Source organism: Pezoporus wallicus, unplaced genomic scaffold, assembly GCF_028554395.1.
Source record: "Pezoporus wallicus isolate ANWC-B61680 ecotype Strahan unplaced genomic scaffold, APGP_CSIRO_Pwel_v1 contig_2908, whole genome shotgun sequence".
NCBI lineage: Eukaryota > Metazoa > Chordata > Aves > Psittaciformes > Psittacidae > Pezoporus > Pezoporus wallicus.
Genome location: NW_026642179.1, coordinates 8853620 through 8865859, shown reverse-complemented (window position 1 = coordinate 8865859; position 12240 = coordinate 8853620). Strand labels below are relative to the sequence as shown.

General features: G+C 46.0%; 1 protein-coding gene across 1 annotated transcript; it reads left to right on the top strand.

Moving 5' to 3' along the window:
- The first annotated feature begins 21 nt into the window (after positions 1–21).
- On the top strand, positions 22–5837 carry RAB19 (RAB19, member RAS oncogene family). Its single transcript, XM_057427864.1, has 3 exons — positions 22–502; positions 1539–1722; positions 4087–5837. The coding sequence occupies exons 1-3, from the start codon at positions 308–310 to the stop codon at positions 4350–4352; spliced, it is 645 nt and encodes a 214-aa protein (XP_057283847.1). The 5' UTR covers positions 22–307; the 3' UTR covers positions 4353–5837.
- Positions 5838–12240: the final 6403 nt, after the last annotated feature.

Here is a 12240-nt window from a genome sequence, read left to right as displayed (position 1 = left end):
CCGGGCACTGCGGCTGTGACCCGGGCGAGCCGGGCCCCTCGCCTGCTGCCGCGCCTGGCAGCGCGCGGAGCGAGCGACGGCCGCACCGGTGCCCGGCGGAGCCTGCGGGGCAGGGCGGGCGGAGGAAGGCGAAAACTACATCTCCCGCCGGCCCCGAGAGGGCCGGGGCGGTGCAAAGCGGGCGGTACCTGTCCTGGCAGGGCAGCGCCAGCAGGTGAGCGGGCAGCGGCCGGGACAGGGCTCCTTCTGCGGCCCTCGGAGCTGGGGTCCTTCTCATTGCCGCACCTCGGCCCGCCCGGCAGCCGCGATGCCTTTCCCCAGCTCCAGCGCGGACGATGCCTTCGACTACCTCTTCAAGATCATCCTGATCGGGGACTCTAACGTGGGGAAGACGTGCGTGGTGCACCGCTTCAAGACGGGGCAGTTCAACGAGAAGCAGCAGAACACCATCGGCGTAGACTTCACCGTGCGCTCCATGGACATCGACGGCAAGAAAGTGAAGGTGAGGGGCTGGGGGGACTGCAGCACTTCCCGCCCGGCCCCACTGAAGGCAGTAGCAAGAGCTGGGTTTCATGCTGGCCAGGGGTGCTTCCGGGGGGATCTTTTCCCGTGGGAGGATCCCCTGGGGGAGGCAGTCACACTGACTCGGTACACTCACCCTAAGCTGGTACATACTCACTCTTGCGGCTTTTCTGGATCTGTCTTTGGAGAGGGCTCATGCTTTGCCTCTATGGAGATAGTTTTTTGAAAGCCAGCTCTGGTTTGAAGGGAGTGTCTCTTCCTTCACTCGGAAATCATAGTCTGGTTTGGGTTGGAAAGGACCTTAAAGCTTATCCAGTTCCAACCCCCCTGCCATGGGCAGGGACTCCTTTCACTAGACCCGGTTGCTCCAAGCCCCGTCCAACCTGGCCTTGAGCGCTTCCAAGGGCAGCCACAGCTCCTCTCAGCCTGTCTTCATGGGAGAGGTGCGCCCACACTCTGAGCACCTTCAGTGGCCCTCCTCTGGACTGGGACACTGAGGAGGGAAACCCCTCTACTTTGCAAAGCTCTGCTTTGGAGTGTACTTGATTTGACGGAAGATGAAGACTTGTAAGACAAACACCAGAAGAATTTGTTATCTACAACTTGCCTCTATGTGCGGATGAGAATTCAGATGCCTGCCCTTTATATGGCTTTGTTCTGCCCAGCCCTGCATCAGAGCTTCTTAGCTTTTCTTCCTTGCCTATTATAAGGCTGTAACACTCTGTATCTTTTAGTACAGTTGTTGAAACTGAGTTTCTTGGTCTCTTTACAAAGTTGAGTTTGCAAAAGCTTGCAGCTTTCCCTTTGGTCTGGTTGGATCGTCTTTACAGGCATGTAAATGTCTCTTCGTTGTAGAGATGTAGAGAGTGCGAAGTCACTACTGTGGTGTAATGGAGTGAGCTGGGACAGGTCTAGCTGCCTTCTAGACAAGGGGTTTCCAAAGCATAGCTAGTGATGGCAGACACCAAGGAAGCAGTATTCACTTGTCTTTACAACTATCACCCTTTCTCTTACAGATCCAAGTGTGGGACACAGCTGGTCAAGAACGCTTCCGGACAATAACCCAGTCTTATTACAGGAGTGCCCATGGGGCCATCCTTGCCTATGACCTTACTAGGAGGTCCACATTTGAATCCATTCCTCACTGGATTCATGAAATTGAAAAATATGGTGCTGCAAACTTGGTCATGATGTTAATTGGTAGGAATCTAATTTTAGATATTACATTATGTAGTTTTTAATATGTGTGTAAAATCCCCCTCGCTTTTCCTCCACTACTTGAAGCCTCTATAAACTACGCATTAAAGAAGAATGCAGTTTTGATTAAAAGAGATCAGAAAGTGTATCAGTTTGTCCTGAGCTTAAAGAAAATGAGGAAAGTCACAGCAGGACCAAGCTCATAGTACAGTGAAACCTTTTTCCTTGTTTCTTTCTTGCTGGAATAATACAACAAGCTTGCTAATCTAGCAAGCAAGGACAACTCTGAGGTTGAATTAGGTTGAATTTAGGTTGGAGTTGCAGTGAGCTTTACCCTATGCTCCTGATGTGCAGGAATTTAGCAGCTCAATAATTCAGGAAGGGGAATGCACAGAGCAACACAACTCCTAGTTCTCATCTTTCCTCTGTTCTTTTGATAAGCCTGCGCATTGGTCTGTAATGGGACTCTGATCAGGTAAGACAGTAGACTGGGGACATGGCTTTTGCAGAGCATGAAGTAGTCTGCTTGCATTGCTCCTCCTTGTTTCCTCCACTATATTCAGGAAGCTCTGCCCCTTCAGGAAAGGAGTGGGTAGGAGCTGCTGGGAATGGAGCTTGTAGGAAGCAGCGTGGTTCTTTCCCTTTGTGTTTCAAGTTGTTATTGCTCTTCCCTCCCCATGGAAGAAGCTGCAAGTGAGAGAACCGGTGTAGTAAAATGACAGAACCTTTATTTACATTCCCCTGCTTCTGCCTGTTCTGCTGTGGCACTGTGCCGAGAGCAGCACGCGCAGCCACAGCAGCCCAAACCAGCTTTTGGAGACAGGCAGCCGAGCCCCGCAGCACAGCTGGCATGGGTCCTAAGCATCTGCTTGTGCTCCTTGCAGATTACTGTGCTGTGGTAGTTCTTCCTGTTCTTCCTCTGCAAAAACAAACAACAAACCCTGACCTGCATGTAACCACAGTGCTTGGAATGAGTCAAGAGGTGTTGGTGGGGGAATAAATAACTTTGGTAGGGCTTTTCTAACTCTTCTCATTAAGCTGAAGAGTAAGACCTACCTGTGTGTATTGTGAGGATTGACGGTGGTAGGATTTGTTATTTTTCTTTAAAGAAAGAAGGTCTGAAGTTGGTAAAAATGAAGCTTTTTAACAAGGATCCAGCTTGGTGCTTTCTTCCAGAGCTGGTGCTTTACTTACTGTGGCAGGAAGTCTTTGTATGTTTCATTACACACAGTCATGTTGTACACCTTTCTAGCATGAGGTTAACTTTCTAGCATGAAGTCCAACTTTCCCATCTGGAACTGAAGGAGGAAAGGAGGTTGGGAATCTTTTTAAGAAGGCAAATAACCCTCAAGCAAGATGTGTTTTTTGGGGTGGGTTGATGTTTTGGTTTCTTTTCCTTTTAGAAAAACAAAGGGACTTAATGGGAAGGGAGTTGGCTTATATTCAAATTCAAGATTTGAATTTGATGAAGGGTTGTCTTGAAACTGTGAATGTAGACTTCAGCCAGGTACTGCATGTACCAGAACTGATGATAATTTCACATGTGCTGCAGCTGCTTAAATAGGCAAAGGTATTTTATCTGAGGTGTTTCATGACCTCTGACGGATTTGAACTGCTTCAAGTGAAAGTTAAATTTAGACATGTGGAAACTTAGTAAGTATATATTTTAAGCATTATGGTGGCTGGTGTGAATGCTTGTCTTTTTTGACATAATCCATGGCTGATGTGTATAAACAGGTCATGTGAAAATCTGATTAAGTTAGCCAGGCTCTTTCTGGAGTTTAGTGGGGCTTTCTGGGGGGAGGAGATCTGCTTTAGGCTAACAACATTGCAGATCTTCGGAGCTGAGCACCCACCTTGAGATGAATTAGGGTGGCTTGACAATAGCATAACACATGCGGCTTCCACTGAAGGTTGAGCGAGGAATAAACCTTCATGCAAAATTGCTTTGGTTTGCTGTGTACAATCACAGCTTTGGTTTGCTGTGTACACATTGCTGTGTACAAGATTTCTATATTTTTTAGTATCTAAGTTAAAAGCTACTTAATGTTTAAGAACACTAGGGGATAGGGACCAAAAGTTGCTTCCAAATAATCCTCTGGCATCACTGCCTACAGCAAGTAAGTAGATAAACACAGGGGTTTAGGTTTTGTTTGGATTTTAACTTATTTGCTAGCTGCAGTTTTGATCCACATTCTGTTTGTGGCTTACATCTTGGTTGTTGGTTGTTTTGTTGAGTTTTTTTTGCAGTAACTTCCATTCTTAACGTAAATCTATTGCTTAACAAAACTGAATTAATTTATTGCATTTAAAGATTAATTTGTTGAGAAACTAAGTTATTGAATTATGTATTTTCCTTCTTTTAAGGGAACAAATCGGATTCACTGGATAAGCGCCAAGTTCTGTTTGAAGATGCCTGCACATTGGCGGAGAAGCATGGGCTCTTAGCTGTGCTGGAGACATCGGCTAAAGAAGCTCAAAACATAGAGGAGGTGTTCATGCTAATGGCCAAGGAGCTAATAGCCCGTAATACCTTACAGCTTCATGGAGAGAACCCTCCAAACAGCATCTATCTAGATTCCAGGCCAGTGATTGCCAGTCCAAGTGTGGAGAAGAGCCAGTGCCCGTGTTGAAGAGAGATTTTAGAAAGAACTTGGAAGTCATCATTCTTCTGAGGCTGTTTGATTTCACTTTAGTCAAGTGATGAGAGCGTGCTATGTGGCCTTGAGCCATCTCTCTTGATATCTCTACTTTGCAATTTAGCTGGTGAGCATCTTCAGAGATTGTTTCTGTTGGTAGCACAGGCTGCTTTGAACATGGCAGCTGATACTTTAACACAATCTTCTGAGCTGGGAGGACTCAGGGAGCTGTCAGCCCTTGCCTTAACCAAAGAGAACTGTAGAAATTACTGCCTTCTATTATCTCCTTAAGTGATGCTTCTGGCTGTGTCAGAAGATAAGTTTGCACCAGAGCTCTGTTTGATTTGACCCTTTTAAGCTATGTTGTTTGTTCTAGTGCAAGCACTTTACTTTTTGCTGGTAGCTTTAAAAAGCCTGACGTGCTTGGACAGCGCTAACCCACTGCTGCTTAAACTTTCATTTAGGGGCAGTTCTGATGTCAGGCATGTAACCACCCATCCCCAGGAACTGAGTTATATCTGTGTTGTCACCAGACAAACCTGGAAACATCCCTGGGGTTTCACAGCAGGCAGTGTGTTAGAAGAGGGTCCCAACCCTCTTCCTGGGGTGAGAAGAGCTGGTTTTTGTATTGCTCTGTAAGTACTGATTCCAGTAATGATCTCTGACCTGCTACATAGTCTTGCTAGGAGTAGTGAAGCTTCCAAGGCACTGGTAATGGCCTAAATCAATGCTGGGGTGAAAGGAATTCCCCCCCCATGCACACCCTGTCTTGCTCTTGATGTGCTGATTTTAATCAAAAGCCGCCTGTAGTTTGCATGGTGGGCCAATGGCAGCTTGAGAGTATACCTGTAGATTTTCAAGGCAGTGTGAAGAAAGGTTTCAAGCTTCTGTAAAACTCAGCAAGAGGTGTAAGATGGTTTGATTATAGAATCTCACCTCAGAGCAGCAAGGGAATGGTATGGGGTATACCAGAAGGTTACCCCCAGGCAAGTGCGTAGGCTACTGCTATGGAGACGAAATATCCTGGTAGCAATAGAAGGGTTTGTATTGCTTCTCCCAAATGCAAGCTCTGCTATTGGAGACTAATTTCTGTGTACCAGAACTGAAGGAAGGGTTTGTGGTTGTAGTTTGGTTGGTTTTTGTTTGGGCTTGGTTTGTTTTATTTCTCCTCGAAAATGGAAACAAAGAAAGGGAGGGAAGAAATATTATGCAGATATTTTTGACTGCAGTCCACGTGTACCAAAGTGTGCCACTTAGTTACTGTTAAGTTATGAAGTGGAACTCAAACTCTGTAATGATAAAACACAGCCTGGGTTACAGGCAAAGAAGCCCTGGGAAGGCTGGTATGCTGCTGGCTTACCAGATGGCAGCCTACCCATGTTTCACAAGTTCTTGAGAAATAAGGGAAAAACATGTAGAAAGTATTTCTGGAAAATCTTGTCTGAGAAGCACAAAAAATAAAGCAGAATGAGTCATTGATTTATAGTCTAGTATTATTAATGCTTGCTCTGGCCAGGTTCTTTGCCATCACTTGCAAAGAGCAAGGGTTAATGCAGCTATGTGTAAGCCAGTGGGGTGGTCTTCGGTGTTAGCCTTTAAGCCTTTTGCTATAGCCTGGTGTGGCAAAAGCATCTTCAGCATCTTCTTTCTGATGTTCAAAATCTTCATTTGATCTTGATTTGTGTTGTGTTTCAGTTCACATATTTAACAGTTAACACCATAACTTTTCAAAATAGCTGAAGGAGTAGCAATACAGTTTCCATGCAACCAGTTTTGCCTCCTTTTGGCACTATGAAGATGGCTGAATGCAAATTTAATATTCTTGTGTGTTTAAAATCCAAACTAGTGCTGGTAGTAGTCTGTAATGTAGTATTTTTATTTTTTCTTTTCTTTTAGTAGCCACACTTACACTGCTAGCAAACTTTGTATTTCAGATATACCAACAAATACTAATCTTCTAGGAGAGCTTAATAGAAAAGCATTGTGTTCATCTCCAGTTGCCTTTCATTAGCCACGAATTAGAGGATCTTGCCACCAGAGTATTAATCAGGTTTACTGCCTGGGAGACTGCTGTATGAAGTTATGCTGCTTACCCTCAGTATGGAGACTTCTGCAGGCTAATGCTTTCTTAACTGCCCAACACTGCCAAGTGACAGGGAGCTACTTGCAAGTAAGTTTTTCCTTGGCACACAGCTCTGCAACATGGGATCAGGGAGAACAGCCTTGTGAATGTGCCCTGAGCTGCACTGCTCCTTTCCCTTTAGCAGGTGCAATAGGCTTCTCAATGTTCTTTCAAGAAACTAGACTTGAAAACCTACCTGTTGTGCAACTAAAACAGGAGTGTGACCTATCTTGGCTAGCTCTGACATCTTTCACAAGCCCTGTATACAGTACAGTGAATGGTTTCTATAGGGTCAGTTTTTGAGCTGCCCTGGAGTCACAGAATCATAGAACAGTTAGGGTTGGAAAGGACCTTAAGATCGTAAAGTTCCAACCCCCCTGCCATGGGCAGGGACACCTCACACTAAACCATGTCACCCAAGGCTCTGTCCAACCTGGCCTTGAAATCCGTCAGGGATGGAGCATTCACAGCTTCCCTGGGAAACCTATTCCAGTGCCTCACCACCCTTACAGAAAAGAATTTCCTCCTTATATCCAATCTAAACTTCCCCTGTTTAAGTTTTAACCCGTTACCCCTTGTCCTGTCACTACAGTTCCTAATGAAGAGTCCCTCCTCAGCATCCCTATAGGCCCCCTTCAGATACTGGAAGGCTGCTATGAGGTCTCCACGCAGCCTTCTCTTCTCCAGGCTGAACAGCCCCAACTTTCTCAGCCTGTCTTCATACGGGAGGTGCTCCAGTCCCCTGATCATCCTCGTGGCCCTCCTCTGGACTTGTTCCAACAGTTCCATGTCCTTTTTATGTTGAGGACACCAGAACTGCACACAATACTCCAGGTGAGGTCTCACGAGAGCAGAGTAGAGGGGCAGGATCCTCCTTTGACCTGCTGGTCACGCTCCTTTTGATGCAGCCCAGGATACAGTTGGCTTTTCTGGGCTGTGAGCAAACACTGCCAGCTCATGTTAAGCTTCCCATCGAGTCACTGAAGAGCGAGCTGCAGCACTTGCTAACAAGAAGGTTCTTTAGAGTGTATGTTAGTAAACAGTATTATTCATGGTGTAACACATAAAGTAATAAACTTTTTTCTTTTTAATCCCTTAATTACAGCATGTTATTCTAGACTGTATGATAACAAGCACAGTGTAAATGCTGCATTTGTGCCTTTCCCCACTGCAGAGCAGATGGAAGCATGCAGCTATGACAATGCAAGTAGCATTAACTGCTTATATTAACATTTTGTTCTCCCAGCACCATATGCAAATTCACTTGTATCAAGTGTAACTTAGAATCACAGAACGATTTGGGTTGGAAGGGACCTTAAAGCTCATCCAGTTCCAAACCCCTGCTGTGGGCAGGGACACCTTTCACTAGACCAGCTTGCTCCAAGGCCCACCCACCTGGCCTTGAACACTGCCAGGGATGGGGCAGCCTCAGCTTCTCTGGGCTACCTGTGCCAGCACCTCACCACCCTCACAGGGAAGAACTGCTTCCCAGTCCAGTATTGGATCTAAATCTCCCATTTTCAGCCTAAAGCCATTACCCCTTGTCCTGTCACTACATGCCCTTGTTAAAAGTCCTCCAGATTTCTTGTAGGCCCCCTTTAAGTACTGGGGGCTGCTCTAAGGTCTCCCCTGAGCTTTCTCTCCTGGCTGAACAACCCTATCTCTCAGCCTGTCTCCATATGAGAGGTGATCCAGCCCTCTGAGCATCTTGGTGGCCCTCCTCTGGACTCAACCTGTTATCCTAAAAACCACTACTGCCCCACAGTTTTCAAAGCTGCACATCCAGCTTGAAGATGAGCTAATTTGTTAAGTTTTTATCTACTTAGAAGTATTTTACTTCTGTGTGTGACACATCACTTGCATGGATATTGCAGCCATGACAGATAAGACTGAAGCAGCAGCACTATCTGCATAACAGGGTAACAAAAGAAACCTACAAGTATATTAGAATGGAGTATACTGACACCTCCCAAAAGCTGATTGGCTTAAAAACATAGCTGCAACAAGGGCTGTGGAAGGCACATGGCACTGCCAACTTGGTCAAGCTTTCCTTCATACATACATCAGGCTCTTTGTAACAAAAGCTGAAGTTCTTATCTAATCATTCTAGTTAATGTTTAAAGTACATTTGGAAAGGAGACAAACAATTTTCAGGCCCTGAACAGAGAGAATGAGCTCTGTCTGGAGCCTCCTTTCATGGAGGAGATAGATACCTGAGCTTTTGGATATGGAACAGAAAGGGAAGCTTACCTCTGCCCGGTGAGTGTTCCAACTACAGCCCTGTTTAAAAGTGCCCCTTTCCCATCTGTGGGCTGCCAGAAGGCACATTTTCAGCTATCTCAGTTCCCAGAAGACCACACCTGGCTGCAGGCAGCAGGGCTTCAATACTCACTGTTCAGTGTACTGACTCTTGAAGCCATTTTCAAGCAAGTGCGTTACAGACTAGAACTACAGCAGGCAAAGCAGGGATATTGGAATCCTCTGACAGCAGTTTTGGGCAGGCCAAGAGCCCCCACTACTTAAAGAGTACTGCAAATTTCAGTAGGAACTTGGTTTGAGAGTTAGGGCTTTAAAATCTCTTACAGGGCTTTCTCTAGTGCTGCTATTCCAAGCCCAACCTTAACTCAGTTGCTGGCACAGGCACTGCCTGTGCAATCAAAAGCTGTTGCCAAACAGATGTTGACTCTGGCTTGATTGCAAGTTACATCATACCCATGGATAACAGCAACAGCAGCAAATTGGGGCAGTCTAGCGTATTGGCAACCACACATTTCCTTGTGACTGCTGTGTCCATTAACATCACTCCTTACTGCAGTTTTCACTGCCAAGTCTGTCTAGTTCTGCTTATGCGAAGCAAGGCTTCCTACTACACCTCAATGCCTCTCCAGTGCTGGCATCATGCTGGCATCAGAGGAAAACTGACTTTGTAGCAAAGCGATTGTTATTTCTCAATCCTAAGGGACTACATGTGAACTCCCTTCTGTCTTCAGCTGCTGCAGCATTAATAACTCCATCTATGCAAGTTTTGTTCTCCATGAGACACCTCATACCTCAGGGTATCCTCCAAGCAGAAATCTATTTTGTACCTGCTGTATCAGGGAAAGAGTCATTCTGTATTTCACTAAATGAACCAGGCTCCCCTCAGGAAGATCACAAAATCAAGAGCAAGCTGTGCTATCACCATCAGAACTAAAGTAGCAGAGGTGGCAAGAAGCATGCTTTGCTTCTATGATCACATTCAGACCAATCAGAATGGGCAGCAAACCCTCAGTTTGCACTTACCGCAAGCTGCAAGATTTTGTATCAAACCATACATGTATATTACTGCATCGGGAGCAAAGTCAAGGCACATAAAGGGAGAGTTTGTATCTTTTTCTAACCGTTTCTGGTTTTAAATTAAGATTTTGCTGGTGGGAGTTTATGGAGTCTGAATTCCTTTTTCATCTTGACACTACTCTCGTTGGCCTCTTCAATTTTTGTACCTTAGGTATTTGCTGAAAGAATACGCAGCACAGCCTAAGTCATCACCCTCTGTTTTTTTTACACTAAAAGTTTGCCTTAATGTGACTGAACTCATTCCTGCCCTTGCAGAGAAAAAACACAGCAGCCTACACATTACTCTTTTCAAAGGCCCTACTCTTCAGTCATTCCCATATGCAGGGATGGGAGTGGAAGGCTTAATGCAACAGCAAGCTTGGAAGCAGGCCTACCACCAGCAAGTTTCAAACTGGAAGTGACACACAGCAGGAGTGCTGCATGACAAGTGCACACAGCTCTTCAGCTTACAGAACAAGAACCACAGCTCACTTGAAAGCAACAGAAACGACTTGCTATGATGCACATGACTACAGCAGTTGCCTTGCAGCTAGACAGAACAGCCACCGCCAAAGCAAATCACTTGTCTGCATGTCCTCAGACTCCCCTGTAACTCGTACAGAAGCAAGGCTGAGAAGAGCAGCACCCACCATGGTGCCACATGTACACCCATACAGGAAGCAAAGCATGCCCTTTATGACACCTCAGGAAGGAAAGATGACCCATGTGAGAAGTTCCTTACACTTTTTCTGTCTTAGTAGAACACATCTGTGTTAAACTTGTGTTGAAACTCTAGGCCCATCTGTCTCACCTCAGTGCCAGCCAAGGTCATGGTGCAGACCTCCTGGAAACTATGCTAAGGCATATGGAGAGTAAGAGGGGGATTAGTGACAGCCAATATGGTTTCAGCAAGGGGAAACCATACCTGACAAACTTGGTGGCCTTCTATGGTGGGATCATGGCACTGTTGGATACGGGAGGAACAACTGATTTGTGCAAAGCATTTGACAGTCCACACAACATCCTTGTCTCCAAGTTGGAGAGACATGGATTAGATGATGGACCACTCCATGGATAAGGAATTGGCTGGATGACTGCACTCAGAGTTGAGGTCAACAGCATGCTGTCCAAGTGCAGATCAGTGACAAGTAATGTTTTTCTGTCCCTCAGGGGTGGGCACTGGGACTAATTTTGTTCAACATCTTTGTCAGCAACATGGACAATGGGATTTATGCACCTCCAGCAAGACTACCAATGACACAAGCTTTGTGGTGCGATCAACATGCTGGAGAAAGGGATGCCATCCAGGGGGAGCTCGACACAACTTGAGAGGTGGACAATGCCAACCTCATGAAGTTCAACAAGGCCAAGTGCAAGGTCCTGCACCTGGGTCAGAGCACTCCCAGGCACAAATACAGGTTGGGGAGAGAATGGATTGAGAGCAGCCCCAACAAGAAAGACCTGGGGATGTTGGTTGACGAGAAGCCCAACATGAGCCAGCTGCAATGTGCGCTCACAACCCAGAAACCAACCATGCACTGGGCTGCTCAACAGTGTAGCCAGCAGGTTAAAGCTGATTCTGCCCCTCTGCTCTTGCGAGGGGCATTCAGTCCTGCATTCAGCTCTGGGGCCCCCAACACAAGGACACAGACTTGCTTGAGCAAGTCCAGAGGAGGCCACAATGTTCAGAGAGCTGGTGCACCTCTGCTGTGGAGACAGGGCTGAGAGAGTTGGGCTTGTTCCTCCTGGAGGAGAGAAGGCTCTGGGGAAACCTTAGAGCAGCCTTCCAATACCTAAAGGGGCCTGCAAGAAAACTGAACACAGATATAGTTCTAGATTACATATTCAGAAGAAATTCTCTACTATGAGGGTGGTGAGACACTAGAACAGGTTGCCCAGAAAAGCTGTGGCTGCCCCATCCCTGGCAGTGTTCAAGGCCAGGTTAGATGGGGCTTTGAGCAACCTGGCCTAGTGGAAGGTGTCCTTGCCCATGGCAGGGGTTGGAACTGGATGATCTTTAAGGTCCTTTCCAACCCAAACCGTTCTATGATCCTATGAATGCAGCCTTCCGATGGGATGCTAACTTATGTCTGTTATGTAGGGGAGGAAAGGCTATTTCTACTTCAAAGCCTTTCATTTTTTGTTTTTCCCTGTATCAGCTGTAAACATCTGTGCATATTACATTCAAATCCTTTTCTGCCTTTGCTACCTGCCTCTAAAACAAACCCCAAAAACTCTCTGTTCTGTTGTGTTCCTTACATTACAGGCTCTTTGCTGGAAAGGCTGTAACCAAGTTAAAGTTCTGTGTTAGTGTGATGTGATTGTGTAGGAATTAGGAATAAGTAACAAATGCCTTTCTATTTACACAAACACCCAAAACTGATCTATCCTGCTGAAGCACAGAAGCTTCAAACTTAAAAGAACAGGCAGACTTCTTGTTTAACA

Excerpts from the sequence above, each read along its gene's own strand:
- RAB19 (XM_057427864.1), top strand. The coding sequence starts at position 308 with ATGCCTTTCCCCAGCTCCAGCGCGGACGATGCCTTCGACTACCTCTTC. Across the intron at positions 503-1,538 it reads TCGACGGCAAGAAAGTGAAG|ATCCAAGTGTGGGACACAGC; the intron begins GTGAGGGGCTGG and ends TTTCTCTTACAG. Across the intron at positions 1,723-4,086 it reads CTTGGTCATGATGTTAATTG|GGAACAAATCGGATTCACTG; the intron begins GTAGGAATCTAA and ends CCTTCTTTTAAG.